The 21,535-nt window shown below is 43.6% G+C and overlaps 1 protein-coding gene across 1 annotated transcript; it reads left to right on the forward strand.

Annotated features, from left to right (window-relative positions):
• The first annotated feature begins 17,721 nt into the window (after positions 1–17,721).
• Positions 17,722–20,099, forward strand: LOC119325788 (chaperone protein DnaJ-like). The gene is made up of 5 exons (XM_037599518.1): positions 17,722–17,965; positions 18,172–18,249; positions 18,649–18,724; positions 19,584–19,657; positions 19,748–20,099. Exons 1-5 carry the CDS (start codon positions 17,873–17,875, stop codon positions 19,817–19,819), a joined length of 393 nt encoding a protein of 130 aa, XP_037455415.1. The 5' UTR covers positions 17,722–17,872; the 3' UTR covers positions 19,820–20,099.
• The last annotated feature ends 1,436 nt before the right edge of the window (positions 20,100–21,535 follow it).

Genomic DNA, 21,535 nt, shown 5'->3' on the forward strand with positions numbered 1-21,535 from the left:
TTGATCGGCTTCAGTTAGCAGCAGTAGCGAAGGAATCGCTCGATCAGGTTCAGTTAACAGCCATCGATCGATCGCTCGGGCTCAGTAACGCATAGCCTGCAGTGCAATCGCTCGGGTTCAGTTAGAGCCCAACGCCTCGCACACACGCACGTACGTGTACGAGAGAAACGCGCATCGCTCGGCCCCCGACCTCCCACCGTAACCAGGAACTCCCCGAAATTTTCCTCCCCCTCGCTTCTATCACGGTTTTTCCGTCATGGACGGCCCAAAGAATGTCATGAAGCTGCGTCGCCGGCTCGCCCAGGATGAAAAGCCCATTTTTTGTCATGATTTTTTGTCATAGAAGTAGGAGCCCACCACATCTATGATGATACCGGGTTCTTTCACAATTATTGTCATAGAAGTGTCATATGTATGACAGAAAAAAAATTCGTTCGGCCCAAAATATCACGGATGTGTCTTTTTTTTGTAGTGATTTCTTCCGCGTTTATCATTTTCTTGTATACATCTTTTTAGTCTGACTTTTGTCCCAAGCTTTTTTTGGGTTCACACTTGCGATGGCAACTGTTATCTAATGACATGGCAACTGGGTTTTGCTACACAATGTCACCTACATTGTTTGTTGCCATGCTGCATATTCCATTTGGCAACCACATGGCAACTGGAGTTGATACAACATGGCAACTATAGTTGTTGTCACATGACAACTACAATGCACCACACATGGCAACTGGAGTTGCCTCCACATGGAAACTCCCTACTTTTTGTACCTACAATTCATATGTTGCACCCTTTCTTTTCACACTACATTTGTTTTGTTTTCCAGGTATCCTAACCCATTTTTTTATCCTTGCAGCCACCCCCGAGGAGATTACACTGTCACTTGATGAAGCTTACCACAGGATTGAGGAGGCAGCATTGCAGAGGAGGTCCTCATGAGGTCAGGGGCAATCAAGTTCCAACGCGCCTGCTAAGACGGTATATGAGGATACCATTAGAAGTGCCACCCCTGGATCTGTGGGGCAGCATAGTGTAGTTCACGCACCATCCTTGGATGATTACGAGCCAGCAATCAAGGCCACAAAGGATCAGAACCAGCTCTACGATATTGTCAAGCGCTTTGGAAATGCGAGGTCCAACAGCAAGCACATGAAGGAGCTGAAGGTGTAATGACCACACCACATAACCTCTCATTTTTTATTTGCTCTTTTTACCGTTCCTCCTTTTTGCTATTTCTAGATATGCTCCGTTTACGTTTTATTTCTTTTTTTATATTAGTAGACATGATTCTTTCATGTTACATCATTATCATACAGCTCATGTTTGGACAGAACAAAGGTCATACAATGTGATGCGATGTACGTCGACCTGGGTGATCTTGCCGAGTCTGTGAGGCCACTCGGTAAAATGTTGATGAATGTAGTTGCATGTGGGATTGACTTCATCAACAGACATATGGATATATCTCCCGATAAAACAATCATGCATTACAGTGTGACCTGCAAAATATGGGATGGTGACTTCCACCACAAAATCCTGAGGAAGCATTTTGCTGTGCACGGTGAATTCAAGCTCATAATGAAGAAATGTGTGAGTATTCCTTCCATTTTTGCACATTTTTTCCTCCCATGGTATGTTTTTTGCCAGTAACTACACCCTGTTTATGTACAGTTGTTTCATGTGGCAACAGCTGCCATGTATAAACTGACTTTTGATTTGCATCCACGTACAAACTATGTGGCAACTTCAAAGTAAAATACAGGGCAACTCTGTTCATACATGGATGGCAACTTATTTTAACTACCCACATAACTAACATTCTATGTGATTCTACTTTTTGGCCCCTTGCTGCTTTATGTCACTCATGTGCCTCTTACTGCAACCGGTGATATCCTTACATGTCATTTTCCCAATCACACCATTTTCTGCTCTTCATGTGGACTCTGCTTCTTATTTCCTTCATTTTACTAGCAGGTCCTGTTCCCCATGTTCCAGGAGCTTGCACCACATGACCCACATGACAAGTGTGGTCACCATTACGCGATCTGCCTTGACCTGAAGAACCAACATTTTGAGGTGCTTGATTCAATGCGTTCGGCAGCTGATGCAGTCCTTACTACGCATGCTGAATGCTTCATCAACAACCTCAAAGAGACATGGAACCGTCACTACGAACACTCAAAGGTCCAGATCATACATTTTCCAATTGAGTACGTGGAGACTATGAAGCAAGGGAACAAGTAATTTCCCATCTCCTTTTTCATGTGTCCTCTACACCAATGCTAACCCTCTTTGTTACATCTGAATTGAAGTTTATCATTATTATCTCTGTCCTTTTCGCGAGTTCACCTGATTCTTTTCTTGTACAGGACGGATTGTGGCTTTCACATGTTGGAATACCTTGCAAAGTGGGAAGGTAGACTGGTTCCTGTTCTCACAGCTACAATGGTCGTTGAGCTGCAGAAAATTTACACATGGAACTGATTGACGAATGAAGATTTCAACACGTGGTTCGGAGCACGTGAGTTTGTAGAGGAAGCTGTCAAGAAAGTCACCAAGAAGTACAAGTGATCACGTGGTGCTCCATGCCGAACGCCTACCTTACATTCTGTTGCCGAGGAATGTAAGGTATTACCTTTGTTCTTTTCAAAACTACGTCTGTGTACTATGTTATGACTGCAACCCCCCGCGTAGCCTAGTATGTAGTGGTGGTGTGTGAGCGAAATTTGAATATTTTCTGTAATATATGTGTGGATGTGAACCTATTTTAAGTGTGACAGCAGATAAGTTTATGTTTATCATTATTATTATGATTTCATCGTTGGTAGCACCAGTTTGGTGTTTCGAATGTGTCTACGATGTTTTAAAACATGGCAAATGTAGTTCATCAGACATGGTTAGTGAAAGTTATCGTCGTTTTTCATTTGTCTGTTTGGTTCTTTTTTTTCAACACTAAATGTACCGGCTAGCATGGTAGTTTGATCATGTAGCCGTAACCTTTTTCGCGGTTGCTGCACGTGACCCTTTTCAACTTGTTTCCCATAGTTTTGCACACAATACACTATGTGTGACTAAAATGCATTGACTGAACACGGAAATCTACGCGATGGAGAGTCATTACAAGTAACATGGCATATTTCAGTAGAACTAATATGGCAGATTCAGTATAAACAACACGGCAGATTCAGTATAAATAACATGGCAGATCCAGTATACATAACATGGCAGATCCAGTACACACAACATGGCAAATTTAGTATCAAATAGCATGGCAGATTTAGTATAAATTAGCATGGCAGATTCAGTATACATAACATGGCAGATTCAGTATACATAACATGGCAAATTAAGTACCATACACGTGGCAACTGCAGTTATCCATTCATGGCATTTTCTTCAAATTCTGATGCCCCTCAAGAGTCATTCTCCCATTTTTAAAAAAATTAGAACATCTAGATTACAAAAAAATGTCACCAAGGACCATGTCATAGTGCTCCAATGTTGCTTATGAAGGAAATATGCCCTAGAGGCAATAATAAAGTTATTATTTATTTCCTTATTTCATGATAAATGTTTATTATTCATGCTAGAATTGTATTAACCGGAAACATAATACATGTGTGAATACATAGACAAACATAGTGTCACTAGTATGCCTCTACTTGACTAGCTTGTTGAATCAAAGATGGTTAAGTTTCCTAGCCATAGGCATGAGTTGTCATTTGATTAACGGGATCACATCATTAGGAGAATGATGTGATTGACTTGACCCATTCCATTAGCTTAGCACTTGATCGTTAAGTATGTTGCTATTGCTTTCTTCATGACTTATACATGTTCCTGTAACTATGAGATTATGCAACCCCCGTTTACCGGAGGAACACTTTGGGTGCTACCAAACGTCACAACGTAACTGGGTGATTATAAAGGAGTACTACAGGTGTCTCCAAAGGTACATGTTGGGTTGGCGTATTTCGAGATTAGGTTTTGTCACTCCGATTGTCGGAGAGGTATCTCTAGGCCCTCTCGGTAATGCACATCACTATAAGCCTTGCAAGCAATGTGACTAATGAGTTAGTTGCGGGATGATGCATTACGTAACGAGTAAAGAGACTTGCCGGTAACGAGATTGAACTAGGTATTGGATACCGACGATCGAATCTCGGGCAAGTAACATACCGATGACAAAGGGAACAACGTATGTGTAGGAGCCAATATGATCATCCAGGTTCCGCTATTGGTTATTGACCGAGAATAGTTCTAGGTCATGTCTACATAGTTCTCGAACCCGTAGGGTCCGCACGCTTAAGGTTTCAATGACAGTTATATTATGAGTTTATGAGTTTTGATGTACCGAAGGAGTTCGGAGTCCCGAATGAGATCGGCGACATGACGAGGAGTCTCGAAATGGTCGAGACGTAAAGATCGATATATTGGACGACTATATTCGGAGTTCGGAAAGGTTTCGAGTGATTCAGGTATTTTTCGGAGTACCGGAGAGTTACGGGAATTCGCCGGGGAGTATATGGGCCTTATTGGGCCATACGGGAATAGAGGAGAGAGGCCGAAAGGAAGGAGGCGCACAGCCTCCCTCTTGTCCGAATTGTACAAGGGGTGCGGCCCCCCTTTCCTTCCTCCTCTCCCCCTCTTTCCCCCCTTCTCCTACTCCAACAAGGAAGGAGGGAGTCCTACTCCCGGTGGGAGTAGGACTCCCCTTGGCGCGCCTCCTCCTAGGCCGGCCGCCCCCTCCCCCCTTGCTCCTTTATATACGGGGGCAGGAGGGCACCCCATGACACACAAGTTGATCTACGGATCGTTCCTTAGCCGTGTGCGGTGTCCCCCTCCACCATATTCCACCTCGGTCATATCGTCGCGGAGTTTAGGCGAAGCCCTGCGCCGGTAGAACATCATCAACGTCACCACGCCGTCGTGCTGACGGAACTCATCCCCGACGCTTTGCTGGATTGGAGCCCGGGGAACGTCATCGAGCTGAACGTGTGCTGAACACGGAGGTGTCGTACGTTCGGTACTTGGATCGGTCAAGTCGTGAAGATGTACGACTACATCAACCGCGTTGTGATAATGCTTCCGCTTACGGTCTACGAGGGTACGTGGACAACACCCTCCCCTCTCGTTGCTATGCCATCACCATGATCTTGCGTGTGCGTAGGAATTTTTTTGAAATTACTACGTTCCCCAACAGTGGCATCCGAGCCTAGGTTTTATGCGTTGATGTTATATGCACGAGTAGAACACAAGTGAGTTGTGGGCGATACAAGTCATACTGCTTACCAGCATGTCATACTTTGGTTCAGCGGTATTGTTGGATGAAGCGGCCCGGACCGACATTACGTGTACGCTTACGCGAGACTGGTTTTACCGCCGTGCTTTGCACACAGGTGACTAGCGGGTGTCTGTTTCTCCAACTTTAGTTGAACCGAGTGTGGCTACGCCTGGTCCTTGCGAAGGTTAAAACAACACTAACTTGACGAACTATCGTTGTGGTTTTTGATGCGTAGGTAAGAACGGTTCTTGCTCAGCCCGTAGCAGCCACGTAAAACTTGCAACAACAAAGTAGAGGACGTCTAACTTGTTTTTGCAGGGCATGTTGTGATGTGATATGGTCAATACGTGATGAGATATAAGTTGTTGTATGAGATGATCATGTTTTGTTGAAGTTATCGGCAACTGGTAGAAGCTCTATGGTTGTCTCTTTGTTGCATAAGATGCAAGTGCCAAATAATTGCTTTACTTTATCGCTATGCGATAGCAATAGTTGTAAGAGCAATAGTTGGCGAGACGACCATGTGACGACACATTGATATAGATCAAGATGATGAAGATCATGGTGTCGTGCCGGTGACGATAGAGATCATGACAGTACTTTGGAGATGGAGATCAAAGGCGCAAGATGATCATGGCCATATCATGTCACATATTTTGATTGCATATGATGTTTATCTGTTATACATATTATTCTGTTTTGTTTGACGGTAGCATTATAAGATGATCTCTCACTAATTATCAAGAAGTGTTCTCCCTGAGTATGCACCGTTGCCAAAGTTCGTCGTGCCCAGACACCACGTGATGATCGGGTGTGATAAGCTCTACGTCCATCTACAACGGGTGTAAGCCAGTTTTGCACACGCGGAATACTCAGGTTAAACTTGACGAGCCTAGCATATGCAGATATGGCCTCGGAACACGGAGACCGAAAGGTCGAGCGTGAATCATATAGTAGATATGATCAACATAATGATGTTCACCATTGAAAGCTACTCCATTTCACGTGATGATCGGTTATGGTTTAGTTGATTTGGATCACGTGATCACTTAGAGGATTAGAGGGATGTCTTTCTAAGTTGGAGTTCTTAAGTAATATGATTAATTGAACTTAAATTTATCATGAACTTAGTCCTGGTAGTATTTTGCAAATTATGTTGTAGATCAATAGCTTGCGTTGTTGCTCTCATATGTTTATTTTGATATGTTCCTAGAGAAAATTGTGTTGAAAAATGTTAGTAGCAATGATGCGGATTGGATCTGTGATCTGAGGTTTATCCTCATTGCTGCGCAGAAGAATTATGTCCTTGATGCACCGCTAGGTGACAAACCTATTGCAGGAGCAGATGCAGATGTTATGAACGTTTGGCTAGCTCAATATGATGACTACTTGATAGTTTAGTGCACCATGCTTAACGGCTTAGAATTGGGACTTCAAAGACGTTTTGAACGTCATGGACCATATGAGATGTTCCAGGAATTGAAGTTAATATTTCAAGCAAATACCCGAGTTGAGAGATATGAAGTCTCCAACAAGTTCTATAGCTAAAAGATGGAGGAGAATCGCTCAACTAGTGAGCATGTGCTCAGATTGTCTGGGTACTACAATCGCTTGAATCAAGTGGGAGTTAATCTTCCAGATAAAATAGTGATTGACAGAATTCTCTAGTCACCATCACCAAGTTAGTAGAACTTCGTGATGAACTATAATATGCAAGGGATGACGAAAGTGAATCCCAAGCTCTTCGTGATGTTGAAATCAACGAAGGTAGAAATCAAGAAAGAGCATCAAGTGTTGATGATTGATAAGACCACTAGTTTCAAGAAAAGGGCAAAGGGAAAGAAAGGGAACTTCAACTAGAATGACAAGCAAGTTGTCACTCCCACGAAGAAACCCAAAGATGAACCAAAGCCTGAAACTGAGTGCTTACGCTGCAAAGGAAATGGTCACTGGAAACGGAAATACCCTGAATATTTGGTGGATAAGAAGGATGGCAAACTGAACAAGGGTATATTTGATATACAGGTTATTGATGTGTACCTTACTAGTGTTTATAGTAACCCCTGAGTATTTAATACTTGTTCGGTTGCTAAAGATTAGTAACTCGAAACAGGAGTTACAGAATAAATAGAAACTAGTTGAGGGTGAAGTGACGATGTGTATTGGAAGTGGTTCCAAGATTGATATGATCATCATCGCTCACTCCCTATACTTTCGGGATTAGTGTTAAACCTAAATAAATGTTATTTGGCGTTTGTGTTGAGCATGAATATGATTTGATCATGTTTATTGCAATACGTTATTAATTTAAAATCAGAGAATAATTGTTGTTCTGTTTAAATGAATAAAACCTTTGATGGTCATACACCCAATGAAAATAGTTTGTTGGATCTCGATCGTAGTGATACACATATTCATAATATTGATGCCAAAAGATGCAAAGTTAATAATGATAGTGCAACTTATTTGTGGTACTGCCGTTTGGGTCATATCGGTGTAAAGCGCATGAAGAAACTCCATAAAGATGGACTTTTGGAATCACTTGGTTATGAATCATTTGATGCTTGCGAACCGTGCCTTTTGGGCAAGATGACTAAAACTCCGTTCTCCAGAACAATGGAACAAGCTACTGACTTATTGGAAATAATACATACTGATGTATGCGATCCAATGAGTGTTGATGCTCGTGGCAAGTATCGTTATTTTATGACCTTCACAAGATGATTTGAGCAGATATAGGTATATCTACTTGATGAAACATAAGTCTGAAATATTTGAAAGGTTCAAAGAATTTTAGAGTGAAGTGGAGAATCATCGTAACAAGAAAATAAAATTTCTACGATCTGATCACGGAGACAAATATTTAAGTTACGAGTTTGGTCTTCAATTAAAACAATGTGGAATAGTTTCACAGCTCACGCCATCTGGAACACCACAATGTAATGGTGTGTCCGAATGTCATAATCGTACTTTACTAGATATGATGCGATCTATGATGTCTCTTATCGGTTTACCACTATTGTTTTGGGGTTATGCATTAGAGACAGTTGCATTCACGTTTAATAGGGCACCATCTAAATCCGTTGAGACGACACCGTAGGAACTATGGTTTTGCAGTAAACCTAAGCTCTCGTTTCATAAAGCTTGGAGTTGCGATGCTTATATGAAAAAGGTTTTCAACCTGATAAGCTTGAACCCAAATCAGAGAAGTGTGTCTTCATAGAGTACCCAAAGGTAACTATTGGGTACACCTTCTATCACAGATCCGAAGGCAAGTTATTCGTTTCTAAGATGGATCCTTTCTAGAGAAGAAGTTTCTCTTGAAAGAAGTGAGTGGGAGGAAAGTAGAACTTGATGAGGTAATTGTACCTTCTCCCTTATTTGAAAGTAGTTCATCACAGAAATCTGTTCCTGTGACTACTACACCAATTAGTGAGGAAGTTAATGATGATGATCATGAAACTTCAGATTAAGTTACTACAGAACCTCATAGGTCTTCCAGAGTAAGATCCGCACCAGAGTGGTACGGTAATCCTGTTCTGGAAGTCATGTTACTAGACCATGATGAACCTACGAACTATGAGGAAGCGATGATGAGCCCAGATTCCACGAAATGGCTTGAGGCCATAAAATCTGAGATATGATCCATGTATGAGAACAAAGTATGGACTTTGATTGACTTGCTCGATGATCAGCAAGCCATGTTAAATAAATGGATCTTCAAGAGGAAGACGGACACTGATAGTAGTGTTACTATCTACTAAGCTCGACTTGTTGCGAAAGGTTTTCAACAAGTTCAAGGTGTTGAATACGATGAGATTTTCTCACTCGTATCGAAGCTTAAGTCTGTCTGAATCATGTTAGCAATTGCCACATTTTATGAAATCTGGCAAATGGATGTCAAAATTGCGTTCCTTAATGGATTTATTAAAGAAGAGTTGTATATGATGCAACCAGAAAGTTTTTGTCAATCCTAAAGATGCTAACAAAGTGTGCAAGCTCCAGCGATCCATCTATGGACTGGTGCAAGCATCTCGGAGTTGCAATATACGCTTTGATGAGTTGATCAAAGCATATGGTTTTATACAGACTTTTGAAGAAGCATGTATTTACAATAAAGTGAGTGGGAGCACTACAGCATTTCTGATAAGTATATGTGAATGACATATTGTTGATCGGAAATAATGTATAATTATTTTGCAAAGCATAAAGGAGTGTTTGAAAGGAGTTTTTCAAAGAAAGACCTTGGTGAAGCTGCTTACACATTGAGCATCAAGATCTATAGAGATAGATCAAGACGCTTGATAAGATTTTTCAATGAGTACATACCTTGACAAGATTTTGAAGTAGTTCAAAATGGAACAGTCAAAGAAAGAGTTCTTGCCTGTGTTGCAAGGTGTGAAGTTGAGTAAGACTCAAAACCCAACCATGGCAGAAAATAGAAAAGAATGAACAGGCATTCCCTATGCCTCAGTCATAGGTTCTATAAAGTATGCTATGTTGTGTACTAGACCTATTGTATACCTTGCTCTGAGTTTGGTAAAGGAATACAATTTTGATCTAAGAGTAGATCACTAGACAGCGGTCAAGAATATCCTTAGTGAGGACTAAGGAGATGTTTCTCGATTATGGAGGTGATAAAAGAGTTCGTTGTAAAAGTTACATCGGTGCAAACTTTTACACTGATCCAGATGACTCTAAGTCTCAATCTGGATACATATTGAAAGTGGGAGCAATTAGCTAGAGTAGCTCCGTGCAGAGTATTGAAGACATAAGAATATTCGCAAAATACATACGGCTCTGTATGTAACAGACCCGTTGACTAAATTTCTCTCACGAGCAAAACATGATCATACCTTAGTACTCTTTTGGGTGTTAATCACATAGCAATGTGAACTAGATTATTGACTCTAGTAAACCCTTTGGGTGTTGATCACATGACGATGTGAACTATGGGTATTAATCACATACAGATGTGAATATTGGTGTTGAATCATATGCTGATGTGAACTAGATTATTGACTCTAGTGCAAGTGGGAGACTGAAGGAAATATGCCCTAGAGGCAATAATAAAGTTATTATTTATTTCCTTATTTCATGATAAATGTTTATTATTCATGCTAGAATTGTATTAACCGGAAACATAATACATGTGTGAATACATAGACAAACATAGAGTCACTAGTATGCCTCTACTTGACTAGCTTGTTGAATCAAAGATGGTTAAGTTTCCTAGCCATAGACATGAGTTGTCATTTGATTAACGGGATCACATCATTAGGAGAATGATGTGATTGACTTGACCCATTCCATTAGCTTAGCACTTGATCGTTAAGTATGTTGCTATTGCTTTCTTCATGACTTATACATGTTCCTGTAACTATGAGATTATGCAACTCCTGTTTACCGGAGGAACACTTTGGGTGCTACCAAACGTCACAACGTAACTGGGTGATTATAGAGTACTACAGGTGTCTCCAAAGGTACTTGTTGGGTTGGCGTATTTCGAGATTAGGTTTTGTCACTCCGATTGTCGGAGAGGTATCTCTGGGCCCTCTCGGTAATGCACATCACTATAAGCCTTGCAAGCAATGTGACTAATGAGTTAGTTGCGGGATGATGCATTATGTAACGAGTAAAGAGACTTGCCGGTAACGAGATTGAACTAGGTATTGGATACCGACGATCGAATCTCGGGCAAGTAACATACCGATGACAAAGGAACAATGTATGTTGTTATGCGGTTTGACCGATAAAGATCTTCGTAGAATATGTAGGAGCCAATATGAGCATCCAGGTTCCGCTATTGGTTATTGACCAAGAATAGTTCTAGGTCATGTCTACATAGTTCTCGAACCCGTAGGGTCCGCACGCTTAAGGTTTCGATGACAGTTATATTATGAGTTTATGAGTTTTGATGTACCGAAGGAGTTCGGAGTCCCGGATGAGATCGGGGACATGACGAGGAGTCTCCAAATGGTCGAGACGTAAAGATCGATATATTGGACGACTATATTCAGAGTTCGGAAAGGTTCCGAGTGATTCGGGTATTTTTCGGAGTACCGGAGAGTTACGGGAATTCGCCGGGGAGTATATGGGCCTTATTGGGCCATACGGGAATAGAGGAGAGAGGCCGAAAGGAAGGAGGCGCGCAGCCCCCCTCTGGTCCGAATTGGACAAGGGGTGCGGCCCCCCTTTCCTTCCTCCTCTCCCCCTCTTTCCCCCTTCTCCTACTCCAACAAGGAAGGAGGGAGTCCTACTCCCGGTGGGAGTAGGACTCCCCTTGGCGTGCCTCCTCCTAGGCCGGCCGCCCCCTCCCCCCTTGCTCCTTTATATACGGGGGCAGGAGGGCACCCCATGACACACAAGTTGATCTACGGATCGTTCCTTAGCCGTGTGTGGTGTCCCCATCCACCATATTCCACCTCGGTCATATCGTTGCGGAGTTTAGGCGAAGCCCTGCGCCGGTAGAACATCATCATCGTCACCACGCCGTCGTGCTGACGGAACTCATCCCCGACGCTTTGCTGGATTGGAGCCCGGGGAACGTTATCGAGCTGAACGTGTGCTGAACACGGAGGTGCCGGACGTTCGGTACTTGGATCATTCAAGTCGTGAAGATGTACGACTACATCAACCGCGTTGTGATAACGCTTCCGCTTACGGTCTACGAGGGTACGTGGACAACACTCTCCCCTCTCGTTGCTATGCCATCACCATGATCTTGCGTGTGCGTAGGAAAATTTTTGAAATTACTATGTTCCCCAACAGCTTATGGATTGCCCGCCCCTTTCTTTGTTTTCTTGTGTTTTGCTTGAATCTCCAATCCCGAATTGTATCTTATCTCTTTTGGACGCCCCTTTGTGATGGAACGGGGTGGGTTCCTGACCTGGGTTTGTGTGCTTGCTCTTCCAGATCCTACCTCCGAGTTTTCAGATGATGGCCCCGTGGATGAAGGCACACTTGATGTGCGGGGGAACCTGTGTAAGGCTTCCTCAGCTTTCCTCTTCTTGATCTCATCAGGCTCTCTTTTCAGGGCCTTCCTGTGTTTTTCTGCGACTCTCGCAGTCTCATCACTCTTGCACGCTTCATCAATTAGTTCAACATAGTTCTTTGTCAACACAACATGCCGCACGGCTTCCATGGTTGACTTTGTTCTCTTGTCATGCACAGCCAAAACTGCATTTGATGTCTACGGCGCCAATGCATTGTCAGCGTCCCAAGTCCATCGCCGCCTTATGAAATGGCGGGGCATCCGTGTCACAACGTTCATGTCCATTACTTTTAGTATATGACAACACACAATGCCGTCCCATTCGAATTTGCAGCATTGGCAGTAGTATTCGCCTTGGCTTATCGAGGCTTTCACGAAGTAGTTCCTTCCTTTGTCCGGGTCTTCAGGTTCTGAATCCGACATGCCCAAAATAGAACACACCTTGAATATATGTTCATCCACCTGGAAAGCCGTGAACATGCTGGCATGCTTTATTTCTTCCTGAAATCTCCAAGTTTTGTGTGTTTTTGTTAAACTCTTGTGTGATGTTTTTTGTAGCACCTTATGTTGTCATGGCCAATAGAAGTACATTTTGTTTGAACATGGCAAAATACAGTACATTAAACATTGCAACTACAGTTCATTAAACACGGCAACTGTTGTTCATTAAACATGGCAACTGCAGTTCATTAAACATGGCAACTGCATTTCATTAAACATGGCAACTGCATAACATCTTTAATTGGCATTGGCATTTCCATACCAACATGCCCAATGGAAGTACAGTGCATTAAACATGGCAACTGCGTTTCATTAAACATGGCAACTGCATTTCATTAAACATGGCAACTGCAGTTAAGTAAACATGGCAACTGCAGTTGAGTAAACATGGCAAACTGCAGTTGAGTAAACATGGCAACTACATATCATGGTTACTCTGTACTCAATGACTACTTTTCAAGAAATCATCATTTTGAAATAAGCTTTTCAACTGCATTGCATTCTAGATGGCACCTACTACCTTCATGCTTGTGCAAATAAGATTGTAACACAATTAACTTACTTGTTAAAGATCTTGTTGGTGTATATCTTGCTCATCTGCCTCTCCATTGGTAAATACGTTAGCAATTTCGGTTGCTTTAGCGGTGTTCGCTTCTTACTGTAGCTCAGATCCCAGTATTTTTTGTTGCAAAGATGTGTATTGCTTGGCAAACTGTAGCAATGAGTTGCCAGGGCTCACGTACCGCTTCAAAATAGCATTGAACCCCTCGTTGCGCTGCGTAGTCTGTAGAAACAGGAAGAAGCACTGCATGAAGTAGGCCGGCACCCAATACATTCGCTTCTCCCACAGGTTAGCAAGCGTCTCATTGTCTTGGACTTGATATGTTTCAATCATGGCCATCCAGCTCCTTTCAAACTCCTCCACCGTCAAGCTGTGGTCCACGCACATCTCGAATGCCTTCTGCGGCTCTGGACGGTCAGCAAAGAACGGTCCTAGCGTCTCCTCAGCCTTCTTTATAATGTGCCACCTACAGTGCCTGTGCACTGCCAACGGAAAGACCTCCTCTATGCCTCCACGCATGCTAAAATCCTGGTCTGTTATTATGTTCATCAGAGCAAGTCCATCCATGCACTTCAAGAAGGTCTTGAACAGCCAAGTGTAGCCATTCGTGTCTTTGTTCCGAACGAGCCCGCATCCAAACTACAAGGACTGATTGTGGTTATTTATTCCTATGAATGGAGCGCATGGCATCTTGTACATATTAGTGAGATATGTCACTTCGAATGAAATACAATCTCGGAAATGTTTGTAGGCTCTTCTTGCAGCACTATCCACCCAATACATGTTCCTGACATGGTCCTCATTGTCCAATCTTATCCTATAGAATAAATCTGGATCTTCCTTCACTTTCTCATCGAAGTAGGCCATAGTGGCCTCTATGTCAGCCAACTTGCTCTCTCTACGGTACTTTGCCTTTAGGTTTGTGACGTCAGCTGGTATGTAGGGCATGCTACTCAGAGTCCCATTTTTGCTGTGGATGAGTGATAGTATCTGGACCATTCTTGATGGACCAGCGTTACAATCATGTAGCGGCTTTATGAATTTCTTCTCGAGGGGGGTGAATCCTCTGTGGGCGGTCAGAAATTTTACCAAGTTGAACTTCTTTATGAGTTCGTGGTTGTGCTCTTCAAAAATTTCAGTGACCACCCACCGTGCTCCATCTACATTTAGCTTACACCGGACAGGGCATTCCGTCTTGAGAATGATACCTCTCTTTCATTCCAAAACGAAAGGCGCAACACCTTTACCCTTCTTGTTCCTTCGTGCCTTGTAGCACCTCATCTCACCTCTGACGTACTCGTTAGTTTTTTTAATTTTCCTATGGTATTCGGTGTTGACCGCAAACCCATGGAACTTTGCATATGTCTGGTAGAATTCCTTTGCTTCTGCGAACGAATCAAATCTCTGCCCAATGTACGGTGGCTGAGGTACCATGATTTCTAATTGCCCACCATCTTCATCCCCTTGTGCTTCATCATCAGTTTCATCATTCACTTCAGTATCGGTGGTAGTTTCATCTATTTGAGTGTTGCCAGTGCTTGTGTTCAAAGGTGTGCTTGTCGGCATTGCTGGAATGATTGCCACTTCCGACACTGACTCGACATTGTTTGTGGCATGATTGTTGTCTGGCTAGTGGAACGCGTCTTCCGTGCACTCAGAGCTCCCGGCAGTAGATGTCCCTGCGCCGATGTTGACTGTAGTTGAAGGTCCTGTAATAAAAAAATAGGTATGAGCGTAAGATTTTGCTTGAATGACATGTTTATCGTAAGGGAGTACATCAACTGCATGTAATTTGGCATGACATCATTCACACAGCAAGTCGTGAGTCTGCATGTGGACATGCATGGAAAATGTAGTTCTCCGGTCATGGCAGCTACAGTCCAACAAACATGGCAACTACTGTTGCCAATGCATGGCAACCAGCTTCTTTCAGTACCAAAATTTGGATTCTATATCCATGGCAGCTGCAGTCCTACATACATGGCAGTTACTGCTGCCAATACATGGCAACCAGCATATTCTAGCATCGAAACTTTGAATTCTAGACTTGAGCTCACTAGGCAAATGCGATCAATCATTAGTGTTACACACACTCTTTTAGCAACTGGCAAATCCCGAAGACAATACATGACTCATTGCACACGATGACTTGTTAGCGTTTTCTGTTTTTTTTCACCACCACCGTTACAAATCTTCTTTTCCTCACATGCTATTCCCACAAAAACAAATGCAGTGCTATTTTTGTGGTTCAAATTTTCTTACCTTGTTGTGCCGCATGTGCCCATCTTGTGTGGTCTGTCATTCCAATTTGATGTGCTCTATCTGCAATAGTGATGTCCTGCAACTGCGAAGCTTGCCATGAGATGTTTGCCGATGTAGTCCCCCCGTAACAACCTGTAATCATGGTAGTAGTTGGTCACTGCATGGCAAATGTAGTTTCTTCAACATGGCACGTGTAGTTGTCCAACCATGCCACATAGATTTGTTCACACTTGCCATCCACTATTGTTTATACATTGCAATCACATTTGATCATACATGGCAACTGCAGTTTGTCCAGGGATGGCAACTGTAGTTGTCCAAGGATGGTAACTGCAGTTGTCAGCTATGTTCCTTCTGCTAATTCAATGTCCGCAACTTCACTTTTTATGGACTCACCTGTGTATGACGTCGATGGCAGGTACATGCTTGCCACCTGATGCCACGTGCTGCATGAAGGTCCTATATTTTTCCCGATATAACTCGTGAGTATTTTTGCCATCCTTTACAAGTTTAATTTTCATGTCCACAACCAGTATGTTTCTTTTTCGTATGTGTTACCTTGATTTGCCACATTAGCTAGTTGAAGTTGGTTGCCCGAACATTTGTCAGTGTTAGCGCCCTGTGACTGAACTTGCCATGGTGCCCCCCTAAATGTGTTTTGGTCATAAGAACCTGCGAAAAATGAGATTGTAGGACATAAGTAGAATGTCATTTTCATCGTCGCGAACATGGCAAAATGTTCTTTTCTTGTTATCATGCATCATATCAATGCCTGCGTACTGCTCTAGTACTGGCAGCAACGGCCCTGCAGAAATGAGTTGACTGTACTCTGCTGCATCCCAAGGGGGCGTTTCTGGCCTTTGAGAAACCCAAGGATCAGTGCCATATTCGTGATTCATTCTTTTTTGCGTTTTGTTTCTGCCAATGTGTTCTCAATCACTGCATGAACAAGAACGCATCAACAATCCGCAAAAAATGCATTTTCTGTTGTTTGCATGTAGAAGATAACATGGCAATCTTATCACATTTTCCTGCGTAGGCAACCAACACATCATGGCAAATAGGACATGCACATCCACTCTCTTTTCTGAAATCTGGGTGCCAGCTATCTTTTCGAATCGATGGCAACAACCACTATAATAGGATGGCAAGCAACAGGTTAACATGGTGGCAGCTAACGACAATGATAGATGGCAACTGATGTTAGACACAAGTGGCAACTATTTTTCCTACCCCCCTTATGCCAAATTTCTTCTTTCTCTCCCTTTTTTAGGGATTCCTACGCATCCTTCATTACCAACTACTTGCACCAAACGAACCGAGAGCCTAAGCTTAACTCTAGCGTAGTACACGACAGATCTGGTGTATCTGCTTGGCAAATGCGAACACACACAAAAACATGTAGTGTTTTGCCCCGATAGATCTGGTGTATGTTGTTCGAGGAGATCCAGTCGCCGTCTTCGTTGGTAAATTTGCATTTTCTAAATTCTGGCCAGAAGAAGGATGAGAAACAGTAGGAGATCGGAGACTCACCTACTTTTAGCTGGTCGTCCCTGGAGGGCGGGGTTGGAGTGGGGGAAGGGGGTGTGGTTAGCGGTGGGAAGGCCCTACGGATCTGCACTAGTTGCCATGGTAACCAGAGAAGGACGGCGATGGAGGTACGGGATCAAGAGGTGGGAGACGATGGCGGCAGTTTGGACTGGGGATCGAAAGGAGGTCGGGACGGCTGGGTTGTGCGGGCAGCGCGGGCGTCTGGCCCGGACGTGTTGGCGGTTTTGCCACACACCGGACATGCGGGCTGTGGCTGCGCGCGTTCGGACGCGGTCGTGCGGGCGTGTTCTTCTCCAGGCCGCACGAGACGTGCGGCACAACCACCCGATACATCACACGTGTGGCAGTTATCGGCTTCCAAAAAATATGACACACCATGCTGCCTCGGATATGGGCTCAATCCACATGGGTGATGACTTGTATGCCGTGCTAGGCCCGCCAAGGCCCAGCTAACTTCTGGCGAGCCACGTCGGGCGTGTCAAATTCTGCTCCAGTCTCTCCCAACGAAAATCGCAAGGAGACGACGAAAAGAAAACAAAAAATCTAGAACCTTCCCTGGCTGCGGCGACCCCACGAAATCCAACGACTGCCAGACCGCCACGGCCATCCCCGGAAGGAAGGAAGGAAGGAAGGGACCAGGGAATCCACACCCGCGAGCCGCCGCGGCGAAGGGAATCCACACCCGCGAGGGCGGCGAGGGGAGAGGCCAGGCGAGGGAATGTTGTGGGAGTGGGAGGACGGCGACGAGGCGGCGCGGACGGGCGAGGAGGTCCCCGTCGATTTCGACTTCTTCTCCTTCTTCGAGCCCAAGGTGAGGAATCGCCACTGCCCCTTCGATTCATCCGCCGGCTTGCTTTTCCCTAGGGCAGGCCGGGCGAACCCCCGCCGCTTTGGGGTTGTTGGATTATGCGTTTTATTAGGGGGCGGATCGTGTACATGGAATGCTGTTGCTGGCAATCGAGTCCCTATTCTTTGTCTGTTGGATAAAGTTGCTGACGGCGAAATTTTCGCGTGCAGGATTACTACAAGATACTGGAAGTCGATTATGATGCGTCGGAGGAGACAATCAGGTCGAGCTACATCCGTCTGGCGCTGGTCAGTGTTCGCCCCATTACACTAATCTACATGTTTTCCCCTTCTTAAAGCGTGCGGTCTGAAATCCTGTGACGGAAATCGCATACCCGAAACTGTATTGATGTCAGTAGTTACAATCTCAATAAGGCTTTGTTCGGTTACACCTCTTCCCACAGGGATTGGAGGGGATTTGAGGGGGATTTGACTTGTAGGAGATCTAACCCCCCCTCAATCCCTGTCAAACCTCTTCAATTCCCTGTGAACCGAACGCAGCCTAAGGAAACTTTAACCTAGAAGCACTGCTTTAATTCTTTTGCTCATCATGCAACTGCTTCTAGGTTTCTATTATAGAATTTTTACTTTTGTATTTTGCGGTTGACGCCTTCACCATAGTGACCAATCTACTATCTTCTCCTGTAGAAATGGCACCCTGACAAGAAACAAGGTGAAGAAAAGGCAACATCCAGATTTCAGGACATTAATGAGGCCTACCAAGGTGCGCTTTGGTAGTTGATAAGTTATTCAGTATCCTCATGTTCAACTCTGAGAGTCTACATGATATTTTTAATCATTTTGTCATCATGTGCAAGCAGCATATCATCTAATCACTTGCAGTTTGCCCCCTTCTTTTCTGCTTGCTTCTAATATCCAAATTTATTAGGAACATAGCAAATGTGATGGTGTACTAATGCGCAATGGTTCATCTACGAGTAATCCTAAACACTGCATTAGACTACATGGGCAGTTCATCTGGTCCCTGTATAATTTAGACGCTGCTGAACAACTATGGATTTTGCGGTGCCATAAGACTAAGAATAATTCTGGTGCCTTTCGTGAGTTAGAAGATGTCAAGCGTGGTTTCAAATTGCGATAAATTTGTTTTGGGACTAAATAGTTCTGTGTAGTTTGCACTTGCTTGGGGGCACATCATCCTGTGTTAAATCAGTGAAAGATATCCCCAGTTAGCCAACCTCTTGGAACTCATCTGTGTCCATTTAGGGCAAGTCAGTCATTGCCTCATGCAAACAGGCCATCAAACTATGCACTTAGATCATACTAAGAAACTAGCGGAAACATGATTTATTGGTCATGACATTTGAGCCAGACTTGTTGCACACCTTGGAGGTTGGTCGCATGCATTAGTAGCCAAAGCTGGCCATCATTTGTTGATCACCGGGTAGTGTAATTATTTGCAGTTTTGCACTGACTGTCAAAACACGTTTCTTATATAACCATTTTTTCGCTAAAGAATGTTCTTTCGCGGTGCATCTGCTTTAGCCTTCTATCTAGAAACCGAGATAAACAAGGATGATACATCAGGTGCTTTCATTCATGACATCTCTTGTTTTTGTCAGTTCTTAGCAATCCAGTAAAACGGCAGGAGTATGACAAGAAAGGTGTTTTATACGTTCAGGATCAGAATGCAGCGGTGAGTACCCCCCACCCCACCCCACCCACCCCTCACCATCACCACCACACGCAAAACTTCTTCTTGTGACATTTTTGTTTTTACTTTCAGGATTACCTGAACCGACACAAGGGTTTAATACTTACATGCAATGGCCTTGGTGTAAGGTACTCGGTGTGGTGAGCTTTCTCAGGGGGACAAGAGTCCGCGTCTATGTGCGGTCGTGGCTGATGTGTGTAGTTGTAACTTGTAAAATCTCATCTAGTTTACAAAGTTTAGCACAGTACTACCATCTGGTGGGGGCTTAGCGTTTCATCCTACAATAGACATGATTTATATTTGTTGATTGTCTGTTGTAGGTTGCAGGAGGCATAGATGCCCTATCTCGCACATTTGCTCCTGAAACACTGTTCCCATCCTATGAAATGAAAGCATCTGTGTTCATGAATGCCTTGCCATTTTACTCATAGCATTGAGTGTGGTGGGATGTCAGGAAATGCTTACCGCTGTGTTGTTTACTCCCTGAACTTCTTCCCTTAAAAGGGAAAAATAGATATGGTTATAGTCCCGGCATTAGTATTTTCCTTTTCACTTACTCCCTCTGTAAACAAATATAAGACGTTTTAGGTCACTAGTGATCTAAAACGTCTTATATTTGTTTATGGAGTATCTTATAGGAGTGACAATTTGTTGCCAAGTAACTTTCGAAGTATCTTTTGCTTTGAGAAATGCTCAGAGAAATGAATCACTTTTGAGCCCAGGCTTAGCTGCACCCTCCCTGACGGAAAAAATCAAAATAAATACTAGAAAAATTCAGAAAAATTCAAAAAAAATCCGTTTTTTTTGTGTGGTAGATAATTTGATGCGTGGGGTCTGCTCCAATTTTCAAATGATTTGGACATCTGAGCAGCTCTGGGCAAAAAAGACAAATTCAGGGTCTATAAAAATATATATTGTTCATGCACTATTTTGACTCGATTTGTCTTTTTTGCTGAGAGCTGCCCAGAAGTCCAAATGATCTAAAATTTGAAGCGGACCTCACGTGATAAATTGTCTACCATGCAAAAAAAAGGAATTTTTTGAATTTTTTTTTTTGGGCGGGTGCAGATGAGCCCGGGCATCAAAACGCCGCACTCGTCAGTTCACTCTTACCTTATAGAGTAGTACATTGGTGCTTATTATTCTGAAGCTCGAGTGCTTGATTGGGCACCAATGCTCAAAGAAGTGGTTATATTTAACATGTACTGTTGTACATAAGCACATCTTAAGAGTATGAATGCATGTGATAAATTATCTAAGCACCAACGATGAGAGGGCTCGCATTGGAGCAGATAAAATTTACAAGGTGGTTGATGATGTGGCTATATTCTCTCGCCTGAAGCACTCACATGTACTAGACACGTAGTTTACAGGCCCTCCAGCCCCAGATTTTTTTTTTGAAACAGTCGCCAGAAATCATGAGGCCCTCAAACTTTGTCAGCCCGCCTCATTTTCAGCTCAGAATTTTGCCAACAGATTTGGAGGGTTAACATTGTAGATGTCAAGGGCCTCGGTGCCCAAGACAGCAGGACCTCGACTACGTAGTTCGTAGTCTCGGTTGATAGGAGCGCTAGGGTTTTTGCCCAGCTGCTCAATGGCGCAGGAGAAGGGGATTAGGAGTAGAGGAAGAGGTAGGGGATAATGATTTTATTCCTTACGTCCAAAGGTGCCGATCACAGGATATATAAAGGCCTTATGAACTTCTATCAAACTAGGAAACTAACTATGCTTCTAATAAACTAGGAAACTAACTATTCCTGGACTCTAGGAACCAACGCAGGATCAGGACTCCTTCCAGCCGTGGCCGTCCGCTGCTGCTCCTGGGCGCGCGACCCGCGCCTGTACGCAGCGCCCCACATG

Source organism: Triticum dicoccoides, chromosome 6B, assembly GCF_002162155.2.
Source record: "Triticum dicoccoides isolate Atlit2015 ecotype Zavitan chromosome 6B, WEW_v2.0, whole genome shotgun sequence".
NCBI lineage: Eukaryota > Viridiplantae > Streptophyta > Magnoliopsida > Poales > Poaceae > Triticum > Triticum dicoccoides.

Bases quoted from the DNA above. Each gene is read 5' to 3' on its own strand.
- LOC119325788 (XM_037599518.1), top strand. From the start codon at position 17,873: ATGTTGTGGGAGTGGGAGGACGGCGACGAGGCGGCGCGGACGGGCGAG. The intron at 17,966-18,171 runs GTGAGGAATCGC...TTTCGCGTGCAG, and splicing joins TCTCCTTCTTCGAGCCCAAG to GATTACTACAAGATACTGGA. The intron at 18,250-18,648 runs GTCAGTGTTCGC...CTTCTCCTGTAG, and splicing joins GCTACATCCGTCTGGCGCTG to AAATGGCACCCTGACAAGAA.